General features: G+C 39.3%; 1 protein-coding gene across 2 annotated transcripts in view; it reads right to left on the bottom strand.

Annotated features, from left to right (window-relative positions):
- Positions 1-16118, bottom strand: part of LOC111569954 (glypican-6-like) — an 84361-nt gene that overhangs the window by 10492 nt on the left and 57751 nt on the right. Inside the window, exon 7 of one of the 2 annotated variants that reach the window (XM_035949122.2) lies at positions 15519-15548. The exons of the other annotated variant lie outside the window; for it this stretch is intronic. Within the exon in view, the coding sequence (XP_035805015.1) occupies positions 15519-15548 (30 nt within the window). The remainder of the gene's footprint in view (positions 1-15518; positions 15549-16118) is intronic. 2 annotated transcript variants of the gene reach the window in all.

Here is a 16118-nt window from a genome sequence, read left to right as displayed (position 1 = left end):
TATTTCCAAAAACAACAGCATGAGTCAATGAGATAATGGCGCTCGGAGGCTTAAAGTCTTTGTGTTTACAGGCACTCAAAGCATTTCTTACAATATTTATCATCTATCTTGTATTTCTGTGCATTCAGATGAGTGTTCAGACAGGCAGATGATGAGGTTTTTTTTCTCCTTTTTTTCTTTTTGGGCTCTCTGCATGCACAGTAACAGTATGGCAGCTGTGTGCCAACTTTCAGCTCGCAACACAAATGGGAGTGAACTGTACTTTGACCAGTGGTTTTCAGACGCCCTTGCCTATTCTCAGATCAAAAGCTGACGTGTCACTGGCTTTGAAGCTGCAGTCACACTCCTGGCAACAGTACAATGTCAGGGGCCTAAGCTCTTATCTGGCCGTGGGATGATGCCTGGACGTGCTATGTGCCTTTCAATATAAAAAAAAAAAAAGAAGAAAGAAATATGTGGTCAGACTATCTAACTTTTACTCTCAAAACACACATACACACACCCACAGCGCTGACATACAATGTTCAGTGTCTCCCCTGGCTGTTCTGTCAGCTGGTAAATCTCGCCTTTCTCTCTCTCTCTCTCTCTTGCTCACAAATGTAAAGAACACACCTCCTTCTTATTAAATTAATAATAACTCCCTTTTTCAAGCACATATCTGGGGTTGTCATCGCTCCTCGACACCGAGCATATCCCTCTGCTGCAAGTCCGAGCTAAATTAGTGCATGTTCAATCTAATCATAGACTCGGCAGCAGGTCTTACCACCAAACCACAAGGGGCAGACAACTCCTCGATCAACTTATTTTCCCTGGCAACTGCTCCTCCTGTCTGCGTTAAAATAGTTTTTCATTTGATACGAATGCAGTATTCTTCCTGCATCTCAATTACAGAGGTCAGGGAGTCGGCTCTGCTCATACCAAGACCTTGGCCACGCCACAAGTCTCTCCCTGACCAGTGACCACGTTGAGGACAGGCCGAATAGTTTCTCGCAAAGAGAAAGGCCGCAGTAAGAATAACTCTGCCTCTTCATCACATTTGTGATTGAGTTTGATTGTTGACTGAGTCGGTCCTAAACTCTAATGCACTCTCTTGTGGTAACGTTGTCAACAAATCAACTGCAACAGTGTCGAGTATCAGGGGACTGAGGCCCTGTGGGTGTTTGTACCCAGACGTGGCTATTAAATCTGGTGTCTTACATGTCATGAAGTCCTCCTCATTGGTTCAGGTCAACCCATAAACAGCAGATTCTGTCAACCAAAAACCTGCCATCTGGCTTTAAAAAAAAAGCACTTTTAGCATATTCAAAAATTGATACAGCAGACAAAACATCGGGCAGCCCAAAGCAAAGTGACCTCTGCGCTAACGTTCTGAGTAGCACTTGTCTCCACTTTGTCATGTCTGCTTTGTCCTTGTCTGGAAACATTCACCTCAAAAGTGACTGGCATTGTTGCTCGGAGAAGGTAACTACCAGAGTGCATATAGATGCTGGCTGTTTTCATCCAATCAATATCCATCAACAGAGGGCAAAAGCAAATATGTTTCCCCTTTGTGACTTTGCAATCGATGAGAGTAGGAAGACATCACCCAGCTGTTTATCCTGCAGTACTAACACAGATGGAAATGGTACACCAAAGCAAAACCATGGTTAGAAAACAGCACAACCACATGGAAAGTAAAATACGGTTTGATATGACAGTGCGGCGCTGGTTACTGTCCTCTGCTGTCGGGCTACACGCTCAAGATGAATCCATTTTTAGCATCATTCTGCGGGCCATCACGCCTTCTTCAACTTCCTTCTAGCTTCCCTTCATTATGACTGATTATATTATGTTATAATTCTGCTCACATCACAGTTTAACAACATGATTTGATGGACATTGCAACAAAATCTCAACCAGGCCAGTGTATCTTTCTTACATCTCCTGCTAAAAGCACTGTCAAGCTCTTATAATGGGAGTGTAAAATTGTATTATTACCCCAAACTGACAATTATTTTGCATTTGTTGTGATATTGCAGCACAAGTTACACACATGATCTATCTCAGTGTTAAATCTGACAGACACTGTAGAAAAGATACAAATGAGGCAAGAAACAAAGCCAATGAATATTTATCACTTATCAGTGTTGCACCTAGAGATTGAAAAACTCCTGCCTTAAATAAATACTGTGCAGTGTGTTGATGCGATTTCACACACACATTATACTGCTGCCACACAGTCTGACTATGTTGTCAAATTTAGTTTTGATTCCATACTTCAGTGAAGCAAAAGTTGTACTGAATTTAAACACTGGATCCTGTGACATCCTGCAGGCATAGCTTTATTTTCTTACTTGCAACTGTCTTCATAGCTGTTGTAGGGGAAACAATTCCTCATGCATTTAATTTAATGTGACATTGAATCTCTGTGTACCTTGAAAAAAACACACACATGAAAAAAAACACACTGGTCCAAAAATAGCGGAAACTGTGAGATGCATAATTACAAACCAACGTCTTTGGTCTTTTTAGGCTAATTTGATCCAGGCTTGATCACTTTAGGAAGGAAAATGCATTAAATTGTGAAAAAGGCAGCAGAAAAAGGATTGCATTTTAATTTTATAAAATGATGCTGTCGTCTCCTTTGATTTTAGGGACATTTGAAATTATGCTTCATTAGTTATGAGTCACTACACAGATGTTGTTAAAGCCCAGCCTCACCTAGCATTGTACATATTGAATCTCTGTACATATTCCCCACAACATGATCAAGTGTTTCCCTCAGAAATGATAAACTGCTGTATTTTGCTGTAGCTCATGTTGTATTTACATACCATCAATGAACAGGACTGTAGGTCATACTCAGTAGCCCATTTTACATATTACTGCCTCCAACCATTTGCTCAGTCCCATGATAGCCAAACAGTTAGGCAATATGGTTTATCATGGTGAGCAAAATTTATCACACAATGATCCCGTGGTGAGAAGAAATGACAGAATATTGATGAAACAGTGGTGAGCTTGTGCACGGGATTCGCCCAAGGCTATGACAGGAGAAGTTTGAAAAAGGGAGATGATTAAAGGGAAGCTATACTCTGTGGAGAACAGAGCAATCATCTGCGAGCCTGCTTTCTCCCTGCTGCCCTTGTTCCCCAGAGAGCCGGGCAGCCCAGAGTGTAATGGGGCCAATGTGCCTCATTAATGTATTGACACATATGAAAAGTAGCAGAACCTTTATGGCACCGGCATTAGTCCCCGAGACAGAATGGACAATATATGGAAAACTTTCTACAAAAATCATTGAGCCTCTTTGTGAAAAATTATAGTCTTGGCATTATAGCTGCTGGCTGACTTGACCTTTGATTTCAACTTAAAATGGTATTAGTTGTAAAATGGAAAAGTGAGTTATTGAGGCGTGCTCGTTAATGTCATGATTTCAGTAGACAAAACATAAGTTATGGCTAAGATTTCATAAATCCTTTCTCGGGCATTCATTGCCAACATTGCAACTTTTTCCTCACCACTATTGACTTCACCTGTTTACAGTGATTAATTAAACATATTTTTGGTTTCTTAGCATTTATAAGCAACTTCAGCACCAACAGCTTCCAGCAGTCTACAGCTACAGGAACCGAAATCGCACTCTTCAAGTGTCCTACATCTATCTGACCACGTATATTATATGCCTATTTGGGAGCTAAATCCCATATGTAATTGCATTTGTGCACCTCGAAGCCAGAGGGTGCATCATCTACATGCGTTTCCCAAAACTGCTTAAGGTTGCATATTTGTTTGTGCTCAAACTGTACATCTGGATGAGATCAAATGACAATGGCCCGGTTGGAATTGCACTTATTATGCGCTGTGGATGAAACAATTTACACCCAATATTCTACACATTTGTTTAAATGTTAGAGAACATAGTTGTCAACGCATTTGAGTGTATATGGAAACCAGTGGGCAACTGTGACTACAAAGTCTCAGAGGTGGTAAATTAGAAGATTTGGAAAACCTGCTGTGCCAATATTGATTTCCTATCTGTATCTGAGAGTCAGTTCAAAAGAAATGTTAGACTGTAGACATGAGGCTGCAGTGCATCACCTTTAGCCTTGTAATATATTGAGTTGTACATGCATTTAATTATGCAGTTAAAAGACCCATGTTTTCAAAGAGGAACCTTCTAACCTTTAATGAACAAATATTAAATCTATTTCTTTTTTGCTTTGATGTTTTACAACATGGAACAAATTGATGTTGGGAATGAAAGATTTTTCTGCCACCATTTGTCCACTGCAGCTTTAAAATAAGGCTTCTAACAAAAAAAGCATGAACACAGCAGTTCAAATAGAGTGCAGTTGACATAAATAGCATTTAATGGCTTATTGAATGCATTGGTTTCGTTTCAATTCCCATTTTTACTTTTCACTCTTAATAGATCACTGCAGTTGAGGACAACATGACTTTTTGAACTAGTAACCCAAAGAAAGCCTGGTCTCATATTTGTCAAACTGAGGGGCAACAAAATAGGGATGCTTTGCATCTCATAATGCTTTTAAAAGAGATAATAAATCAGCCTTTGGGTTCAGATTTTCAGTTTCACATGTCTAAGTCTCAACGTACTGCTCTGTGGCTTTGGTCACGATGATATACAGATGATCTTAGTGCTGGGAAACATATGATTCTGAATGTTTTATTTTTATTTTTAAAAATCCTACCAGCCATAATTGCTGACTTTTTGTAAGCTGTTCTCTAAACATGCTTTTGATTTTTGCGGCATTCCTTAGTACAAATAACAAGAATCGGTCTGGCACTGATTTTGTTTACATTGTCATTCCTTACATTTTTCCTCTGCTGCTTTCTTCTCCTTAAAAACATATTTTTCCTCATGTAGGCAGCTTTGTCAGTGGCAGACATTTCTCCATGCTTTAGGTAATTCCACTTGTTGAGCACTTTCCTACAATCCTAGGTACTTAATTGCTCTTAAGGGTTAGTCTTTGCTGTAAGGAAGGCTGACTTGGTTTTCAATCATATCGTATTATCTGTTTTTGTATCAAACATTGTTCTCTTAAGCTGAACAAAAGCATTCATACATGTACTTTTCAGATCTGGCACAGAACCCAAATTGTGGTATACACTTCAGTTGCTCTTTAATTTGAACTATCTTGGAATAGGCTTTGATAATGATGAAAGATAGAAAATTATTAATGCTGTTTTATATGTTTGAATCATGATTGTTATGAAATGTTCTCAAAGAAAAAATCCATCTGGTGAAGTTTTATTGCTTAAACCTATTTTTTAAATATGTTTAGCCAGTGGGTCGTGTTCAGCCCAGCAACAGTAAGGCACAGCGCTCCTTTTCTACCTGTCTCCTTGGCAATATTACTTGTGTTGCCTTGTGAATGACAACAGTGAACTGTGGATGATAAGTATTCTATGCTTGTTGCACCTGATGTCTTTATATCACTAGAGAACCAAGGTCATAAAGGTTTGGAGTAGTTGAAACCCCACTTCTCTGATAGCCTGATTGAAGTGTGTTGCTGTGGGATATGTCTCTTTGCGTGTTTGTCTCGCACATTATTTAATTGCGAGAGGTGATGGTTGTGTGATGAAGGAGGCCTTTACTCCCTGCTCATTTACATAAACAACTTCTTTCTCCCACTCAAAATGTGTGACTTTTCACTCGTGCAATCAGAGAGCCACTCACAGCCACAACCGCGTCTGCATTCTGTTATTATGAGTAACACATTTACGAGTGCTTGTCCTAGAACTTCCACACTTGGGTGGATGTGATAATTTGTGGTTACTGGTCACCTGAAGTGCACCATCTTGACTGTACAACAACACGCCTCGCAGTGCGCAAGAGGAGAGAATCATCCACATGGTTACACACCCACACAAACTGGCCTTTTTTTAAACCTTTATTTAGATTGAGGAAGGTTGAATGCTCTTTTCAAGGAATGTCTGGCTTCTCTCTCACACAACTACATACATCCACAGTGGAGCTGAGCTAACATAGATGTATGTCATCTCTCTGCATCGCTCTCCCTTCTTCGTATTTAAATGTGAAGTAACTTCAGCTTACACAAAGTTTACTGAGATGCACAAACATAAACAGACCGAAGAGAAATTCTGATAATTTATTGACAGTTAGCATAAATAATTCAAGCTCATCTTCTCATGATTTAAGTTTCTCTCTGATCATTGATTAAATCCCTAAAAACTCATTTATGTGCATCCAAGTTGCATATATAGAAGTTTGTTTTCCACGAAAATGCCTTTTAACAGCTTAGATGTAACTCTACATCATTTTCTCTTCTAGAATGTGCAGATTTATGAAGTTCTCACTTGCTCTCTACTTGCTGCAGCTCAAGCACTCCAGCTCTTCTAAAACTCTGCTCAAACACTGTAAAACTACTTGGACCTACACAACGGGAAGTTGTAAAATTAGAGCAATTTAAGCCATAGATATTCCAACTAGACACCAGTTCTGAAGAAGAATATTGGATCTGTTTTTATGAAACCCTGAAAGTCTGAATCTGTATTTTGTAGAGGATCTGTAGCTTCAAGGCAGAAATATTCAGCCAATACAAAACACTACATGGACACAATAAAAAGGCAAAAACCTTGACTGTGAACTTAAAGGTTTACTACACATTACTGCTGTCTTTTAATTATATTAGTATTCAAAGAATATAACGCAAATTCTGCCCAGAATTCAGCCTGTCTAGTTAATGGTCTGTTTACTGTCACAAAATGTAATAATTTGTGATTAGCTCAACCAGTGTGAAGGTGCCCCTAAAAATATGAAATAGAAATGTTACTCTTACAGATACAAAGTTTGGTACATTACAATAGAAGACTGGATTGCAGATTTTGCTGTAAATATCATGAAAACAATAAAAAAAAAAGCTTTGTTAAAACAAAAGTGGTCCTACTGTTAAATGTTAAATAATTGATACTTGGGGTCTGAGTCCCTGATGTTTCTGTCAATTATTTGTCAAATTTTAGGTGACATTGCCTGGTCTTATTGTGCCACATGCAAAAAAAAAAAAAAAAAAAAGCCCTGAATGTGAAAAGCCTGAGTTACTGCAGGTGTTTTTTAAAAGGAGCATATTTTATCGAGAAATCACGGGAAATCCCAGCATCTTAGTTCCCGGCATTCAACCTTATCCCACAGCAGCTCCACCCGAGATCCTTGGTTTCCCGTTTGACAACAAGCAAACCTAACACCATGCTTTAAAATGCCATTTTAAAGACCTGTGGTGTGCCCATTTAAGTAAATACAGCGTCTGCATTTTGGATCTTTTCAAGCACTGATAGCAAGGCTTGAAAAAGAGAACTGAACAATGCAAATGCACATTTACCAGTTTGTTTAACTTTCAGCCCAGTTGAAATGTCGAACATCTGCATGTGGTGTAACGCCGCAGCTTCTCATATTTGTAAGCACACCAAGTATCATACTTGGAAATGGAAGTTACTTTCTGTTTTAGCTCACCAACAGTAAACACAGCTGTTTTGCTAAGAAAGTGGCGCCTTGACATCATGCCTGCTTGGGCAACTTCTTTTTCTGTTTTTGCCGTCTTGTTTTCTGAACAAATAGCAAACACCACCACTAACACAACTGCTGTGTACTGCACAGGTAGCTTGTTTAAAAAGGGAACAGATCATGAACATTTAAAAGAGATTACTGACATTCTGTAATACCCATCACTAATGATGTTTGTCAGTAATGAAGCTTTTCAATTCGTGTTTATTTTCCACATTTCTTCGGTGATAAATTGATACCATGATTGAGTGACACAAAAAATAGGCCAGGTCTGTTTCGGTTCATTTGCAGGTGCTGCAGAAGGGTTGATTTACATTTTAAGGTTTATTTGGAATTTGTGAGGCTTTAATTTTAGCAGTCGAACATTCATGCTTGAATGCCAGCCCTTAACCCAGAGCATTGTTAAACTTGCAGTCAAACAGTGCCCTGAAGCATCTTGCCACATATGCACGGCTAGACTATTTATTTTTGTGTGGTCTTAGAAAAAGTATCAGTTATGCTAGAATCTGAGGAATCTCCATAATTGCATGTCTTGGGCAAGAGTCAGTAGATAAAACAACTCAGAGAATTGGGATGTGGATAGGCCCACTTTACTTCCATTAAGCTGTATCCAAAACAAGACTGTTTCAGTGGCTTGACATGTTCCTGGACTGAAGAAATATAATGCCAGGGTCAAGATTCTGGAAAGGAGTGGTTGTGTTTTTCTCCTGACAACTGACTTCACAAACCACACGAATGTTTCGCTCAGTGTTTCCTACTGAACACGGCAAAGAATGAGAGAAAAGAAATCCTGCACATGAATATTCAGCTTTACTTAATGTTGTGCTATCACAGTTTATCCATGTACCAACTGTATAAATTAATAATCTCTCCTATCATGAAAGTGAGCAGAGAATAAAGGCGATATCACAGTTTCCACTTCACACCATGCAGTGAAAAGATTTACTATGCAACTCGATATGCTGTTCCTGGCAAGACTCAAGTGACAAATCACCAGAGTCGAGCTGAAAAGTTGGCTTTTTGCACCTTTCATTCACACTCTTCATGAACTCCTAATCAGAGTCATGGAAGGCTGGAGCCCATGTATTGGTGAAAAGCAAAGAAAATCCCTGACAGATCACTGGGCTATCACAAAGCCAGCAAACACAGACAATCGCACAGTCACACCTAGCAGCTATTTATTGACCTGCATACCTCGGTGGTAGAAAAGTGGAGTACCTAGAGAAGGAAAAAAAAGCAGACACAAACACGGGGAAACTCAAGTGCAAAACCTCTTTGCTGCTGGGCAGTCATTATAAGCATTGATCCGCCATGCTGCCACCTTTTCTAACCGACAGGGCGAACTAAAAAGGACTGTTTCCTCTTTTTGACTCAACGGTCTCCCACCTACTGCAATAGGCATGTGCAAGATCAGGAACAATCTGATGTCGAAGGGAGAGAGATGGCTTTGGTGATTTTCTATAAAGTCTCACTCAGCTTGAAAATGTACTTTGCTTATTGTTATTTCACTTGAATGTTCGACCTTCACTGTGCAGACTGAAATTTTTCCGGAACTTATCACTAGAAGCTGTTTTTACATTCATCCACTGGGAGAACTCGTCGTAAATGTGACTTCAGGGTATTCATACATGTTGCATACGTGATTTTGCAACATGGAATTAGTTTGGAAGATGAATAGCACACAACATAAGCAAATGTGATGTGGAAATTTGAATCTTTCTTTCTTTATGTGCATTTTTTTTTATTAGTTTACTGCAGATGTACCGGCATCAGTGTATTCATTTGCCAATAAGTGACACTCTATTGCAGTCAGTTTGAGGTACTAACATATTTATTTCAATGTTAGACACACACTTTTCTCTTCATCCTCTTAATTCAAACACAGCCCTTTGTATTTATCTTGTGATGCCAGGTTGGAAACCGTTGCTAAGTGTCCAGCAGACTGCCTAAGAAGTATTTCCTACAGTATTTTTGTTTTTCTGTTCCACTTTTGAGCAGTATTCAGCAATTTTGCTGCAGCAAGTTTAGACTAATCTGGGGTCGTATGCCTGACTGCAAACTAGATAGCCACGGTTGAGTGTTGACTTTGGTTTTTCAAAAATGTCTCCTCAATCCAGCAAAAGAACAAGAAACGTTGACAGGGTGAGATGGACAGAGAGATGCAGACAGAGTTAATTATATCTGCACAGATGAAAGGGGAAGCCGTAATTTGTTTACAATTATAGCTTCTGCGTTTGATGTGTTTAGTCATAATAATCAACCCTCTGTCATGTTTGTGTGCATGGAAAAACAAAAAAGTAATTGCTGATTTTGATTATTAAGAAAAATGTGAAAATTGTATCTAAGAAAACTGAAACATTTTGTTGAAAATCTGATTCTATGAACACCACTTAAAATGCAAACATGGACTATAGTTCTTAATTGGTAATCGGTAAATAAATGAATTCTCCTGCTTTCTCTCTTTTACCAGTTGGAAGTGCTTTTGGCAGAAAGACTGTTTTAATGTCAAATGAATTAAATTGTGCCTGATTTAAAAAAAAATGAAAAACTCAATACATACACATACATTAACTGACCTAGATTTTCTTTTTCCGCTTTTGTTGAAGAGAGTTTTCTGAATTCATCAAGGATGTCTGAGCTTGCCATTGCTGACTTAACTTTCATTTAATCAGAGACCATGTACATGAATGACCTTCTCGTCCCTAATAATTTAAACTAATATCTGATATGTCTGATTGACTTTCAGGAACCATCTTCAAAAGGGTGTAAAAAGAAGATTCAGTACAACTCATGAGCTTGAAGTCATAGATTACGGGTTTCAATTCTGACAAATATTGTTCCCCACAGACTCTTCCTTCAGTCTAGTCTTGTTTGTGTCACACTTTTATTGTTGTGCCATAGTGCCACGATGATAGAATGTAAACCGTGTGTTACACAAGGGAGACAAAAAGGACCAATAAAACTACACTAAATTGAACTGCACAAAACTTGTTACAAATGTCAAATTAAAAGCTCCACTTCTTATCTTTAATGCGCCTCTGAGCCTGACAGTCTGTTGTGCCTTTATCCCCTCTTTGGACTTTAAAATCTCCATTTCTCTCAGAGCTTTGAGGGTGTGTGCTCTGACAGAATGTCAGGCAATTAAACAGTCATGGCTCATTGAGCTGGAGGTGGGCCTGCTCCTCCAGGCTCCTCTATAGGCAACAGAAGAAATGAACACAGGCACTCCCCGCCATCCCTTGCTCATTCTTTGACTCACAAACTTAACAGTAAATCCAGACAAGAAGTTCTTATCAAAGGACACTTTAAACTATTGTCAACTTTCACAAGGCTGAGCAGTGTCACTGTCACGGGTAATTATCCTGTGGCAGAATGTAAACGAGGACAGTGTGTGGGACAACAGAGATGAGCTCTCACATGGAACCCAGTCATGTCCCTGCTGCAGAATAAACACACACATGCTGTCACGCTAATGATGGCATGAGGCGGCTGCTAGAAACAACTGGCACCTTTACACCTACTCCTAACATACAGCGCAGAGGTATGGAAAGAGTTTCAATTAAGACATGCAGACTGAGAAGACGCTTTAGGTAAAACCAAAGGCACTGTGCTTTAATGTGATGTGTGATACTTCTCAGGTGTAACAAGCCTGCAAAGAGCTGCCATTGGTTGAAATCAGTCTTTGATCTTCTATATTTTGCTCATGATAGGTATTAAAAGAGAACTGAGAATTGCGGTTGAACTTTCAAGAGATGAAAACAGTTATAGTCTGACACCTCCATCTTTAAAATACTAAAAAATATATTTTTTCAAGATGAGATCCTTTTGGAAAGATTGCTACCAAGATATGGAGGCACAGTCCTGTCACGTTAAAATGTACTGCATAATTGAGCCTGATCGAAATATGATTGGCTGATATACGATATGGAAACCTCCTTTTTTTTTTTGCTTGAGATCATTTAGAAATGGTGTCATCATATAGTCTGTCCCACAGAGCAGCACAGACTCCATTGTTTGCAATAATGTGCACACCAGCTGTACATGTAGCAGGGTATGTAAAACAGCTGAACAGACGGTGGTGCGGAGTCGACCGGTGTCTCCAGGGGAAGCTGCTAACTAGTTTTTTAAACACAGTACTGGAAAGTTAATAAAAAATGCAACCATAATTTCCCTCTTTCAATAGAACTCTAATATACTGTATATGTAAAGAATGTCAGCCAGAATATCAATACTGGACTTGTTAAACTCACTAAAAATTGCTTTTGGCATTCGCTCCAAAAATCTAGTATTGTTTGAGCTCAACTGTGTAAGGAAAGAAGCAAGCACCCAGTTCATAAAAAACAAAGGATAATTAATTGATTTTCATAAATAATTCACCTCACTGGGTTGGTTTGCATCCACTGACCACCTGTTTCAGTATTTAGTTCAGTGGCTTATGTTTCCCAACTCACTACACTTTACACCAAATCCATAGATTTTTTTTTTTTTTTTTAGAGACTTTTAGAAACTAAAAGCCAATACAAGTATACAATCATTACTGCAAAGATGATTGTTCTATTTGCTCCCTTTTTCATAGTCTGGTATTATAATTAAGTGTTCTAAAAATGATCTTGTGAAATAACATTTACATGTTGCAAATCCATGAACAGTGTATTCTCTGCCTGCGAGCTGTAGCCATATGAGGCGGTGAGCTTAACTGCAGGACCTCAACAGAATTACATTACATTTCCTGCAAGTTAGAGAAGTACAAATGTAAGGTTATAACTAGGGCACTCATGGACAGTTTTCTGCATGTCCTTGCCATGCCTTTGCTTGCTTGCTGGGTGTTAACAACCAGTGTTATACTGTTAGATTTTTGACAGCTGGAGGTAAAATGTGGAGCTGAGTTCAGAGCAGATGTGTGCGGTAACATATGAGCACAACCAACATAGCTCAATGTCAACCAAACCAGCACCATTGAAGTCATTCAATATTTTCACATTTTCTGTTTGTCTGAATGCTTAAATGCTGAATGCCACTGAGGATGTTTCATTTAAATGCTGTTACACATTCACTCAGCATGCAGTCAGCTTTAATGTATGAGATTAAACACACTACCACCCCTTATGTAACTGTTTAAGTGCTCAATGAGGTTAACCATATCGTGTTGAGAGACGCGCTTTAGTTTGGACGAGGGACGACACACTTCTGACGAAGAAAACACAGCTGTTCTTCAATTATATGTCTTCACACAGTTGGGAAGTAATTATAGGCTATGACAATAGCTGTTAACTTAATATTTCTAGTGAGACGTTTACTGACAGCTGTTGCTTACAGTGAATGAATTTAATCTGTATACAGTTCATCTTCAATGTTCAATTAATAGCATTAAAAACACTGGCCCCAAAGTACAACCTCAGTGGAATAAAAATCAGCTTACCAGCAATAACTACAACACAAGTGATTACCATATTCCACTCATAAATGTCAGAATTCCAGAAACGGTATGCATACCATTGAAATTCCACAAGCTCAATGAAAACTTCTTGTCAGAAACTCTGTTAGGTTTAGGCACCAAAATTACTTGGATAGGTTTTGGAAAACTCCAGTGGTATGATTAAAATATGGCCTTCTGCCAACTTGTTTTAGGCTTCTACATTTTCTAGGTTACAAGGTTATAAGTCTCGCCCCATCTAGTACATGATTGGATGGAAAGCAATATAATAAATGGCAAAGATACGTTGATTATAAATACATTAGTGACACATGACAAACAAACATAATTGGGCAGAAAATTACCCCAGCATGCAGTTTAGCTGTATAGGAGCATACTTCTTGGGAAACAGCCTCGAACATAAGCTGTAGTAGTGATTAGAAGGTACAGGAAGAGCTATACTACCAATAACAGAAGGCGCAGCAGCTGTCCTTGAAAAATGATGCTCCACACAAATTCCCCATTTTATGTAATCTTGCACTGAAAAACACACACATAAGTGCATATGACTTGGCACAGGGAATATTTGTGGAAACTGGCGCTTCAGTGAGACAGTGCGAATGACATCGCGTGTAGTCAGCCTCTACAGACGATGTCCATGAAGGAAAGTCTTGCTCACAAAAGGCAGAAAACTTCAAGATTAAACTTTGCCCAAATGCATGTAAATAAGTCTGATGAATGTTGGCAGCACATTCTTTGGTCAAAGGAAACCAAAACAAATTTGTCTGGATCCGATGGGATCCAGTATGTTTGGGGTGGACCCGGCCAGGACTACCACAGTGACTGGATGGTGCCGACCATCAAACACATAATTGGGAGAGAGATGATACGGGAAAGCAAGAGGTGTAGGGGAGATGGCATTTATAGAACTGAGTAAAAGTACGCCCCTAAAAGTGTGAGCCCAGACACACTGCAACAACCATGCAAGGAGTTTTAAGGACAAAAAAAAGCCAACTATGATCTGGGCAGTATGTTCCCTAACTCGAATCCTATAGAAGATCTTTGGAGTATTTTAAAGTACAAGGTAGAGCAACAAAACACTGCTGAAAAGTCTTATCTGTCATTGCCTTGGTTTTCCGGCCTACTTTTTCTATTCTTTGGTTCACCCTCAATGCCCTCATCAGCATTGTTTTCAGACAGACCGGAGTAGTTGTTTTCAGTGAAATGCTCTGTACACTATCTTTTCAGCATCAAACAGCAGACAGACAGTCAGCCACTGGCTACAACAGAGAACAGAGCAGAGCATTCAGCAGCTAAAGAGCCATATATCTCCACTAAGAATTATTGGAAGCCAAATAGCAGAGGAGAGAGTGAATATTCATCAAACTGCCTGCAACATGACGTCAAGTTAATGTTGCTGTGTATCTGCTGGATGAGTAAAAATGGAACTGTTTGCTAGTAAGTTTGCCATATTACTGAAATTGTCAGTGGTGACTTTCTAGCTTGTTTTGGTCGCCTCATGTGGCCCCAAAAATCTGTTCAACGCTTGCAGTATACTTGGCTATGAGTCAGCGTAGCTTAATTTGCATGCGGCTGCTCGTTTCTTGTTTGAAATGGCATAAGCATTCAAAGCATTCAGTCTCTGAAACTCCAAAATCTATGGAAAGCAGAGTTCAGATTCTCATTCTGAGGCGATGGATGTGATCTGCATTGAGCCCAAAGACAAACTATACATTTCCCTTTACTTTCCACGATCCGAACAACACGTATTACAGCCTATTACAGAGATGTCATAATCTGCAGCTTCCTATGTCCAGATCAGAATGATACCTCAGGCGTGCTGATAATGGAATTTTCTGTTCAGGTGAACTGGTTTAGTTATGGGATGTCAAAAATAAGCTCTTGTCACTGAGCTTCATTTTCTGGAGCGAGCCCCTACATCACTGTACCATTATAACAGATGCTGCCTGTAACAGTCCCCCACCAACCCTTCACATCTCTCCCCTCTGCCAGCTCTGACGGAGCAGGTCGTCTGCTGATTGGTCGGGTTCCTTGAGGACTTCACTCTATTAGCTACAGCTACGAGGGTCTTGGACCGGGATGTGTCTCGAGTAGATATGGCGGTCAATGAAAGTTTATGTTGGATCTCGGAGAGGAATCCGGACCAGCTGAGGACACCGTGGCACGTGTTCAACAATCTCTGTGGTGTTAGCAGCTCGACTGTAAAATACTGTATTAAACAGTTGACACTTTGATGCCACAATACACCACATTATTGGGCTTTGAAGAGTTCTTGCATTAGAACACCTAATAAATCACAAGAAGCACTCCAATGAGAGTATGTGACATTGACTCCCATGTGAGATAAAATGAGACTGTGGCACACTAGGTGCTGCATACCATTGGGATTTACAGGTCAGTGATGCCTAGTGGAAATCTCTGATGCTTTTGACACAGTACTCTGCAACCCTGTCTGTGTAATATTAAAACACCATTGTTGCTTCCAGTCTTAACACATAAAACAGTAATAGACAATAGTCCCAGCAAAGAATACATGAATTATAAGATATTGAACCTTACACTGTGTTGCATCGTACTCCAAACAATCCTCTGGTTTGCAGCATAAAGGCGAGAAAACAGACAGTCTTAATTAATTCAGTGTAGGTGGAAAAAAAGCACTGATGGACATGCAAAGCTAAAAAGAGTACTGCTGTACATAAGACATCAAAAATGCATCGAGAATAAATTAGATTGTGCAAAAACATAATTAGTATTGAACAAAACAAATACCTCATTTATGGTTGTGGGAATTCAAAAGCCATATGGCCAAAAAGGACTGCTTTTCAAATGATGTACCCATCAACTAAATAACCTATTAGCCAGACAGAAAAACACTAAGACATCTGACAAGACTAGGCGTGTATTAAACATTATGAGTGATGCTGCCATTCCTCTAAAGAAAACTATTATTTTTGGTATTTTCTGTACATATAGATATGTGTAAATAGCAGTAAATACCAACATCATTGTAATACAATTCATAAAGATTCACTATGAACAGGGCCAGAGGGGAGAAAGGAAGGGCACTGTGGCTGCAAAGGTAATCCATGATGAGAACTGTCTCTCAGTTGAATTGGACTGTCAGCCATGTGTTAACCTTTACCCCGATGCTGCGTTTTA

The sequence above is a fragment of the Amphiprion ocellaris genome, chromosome 11 (assembly GCF_022539595.1).
Source record: "Amphiprion ocellaris isolate individual 3 ecotype Okinawa chromosome 11, ASM2253959v1, whole genome shotgun sequence".
NCBI classification, from domain to species: Eukaryota; Metazoa; Chordata; class Actinopteri; family Pomacentridae; genus Amphiprion; species Amphiprion ocellaris.
The sequence above is the reverse complement of the archived record's forward strand: the minus strand, read 5'-3'. Positions and strand labels throughout refer to the sequence as shown.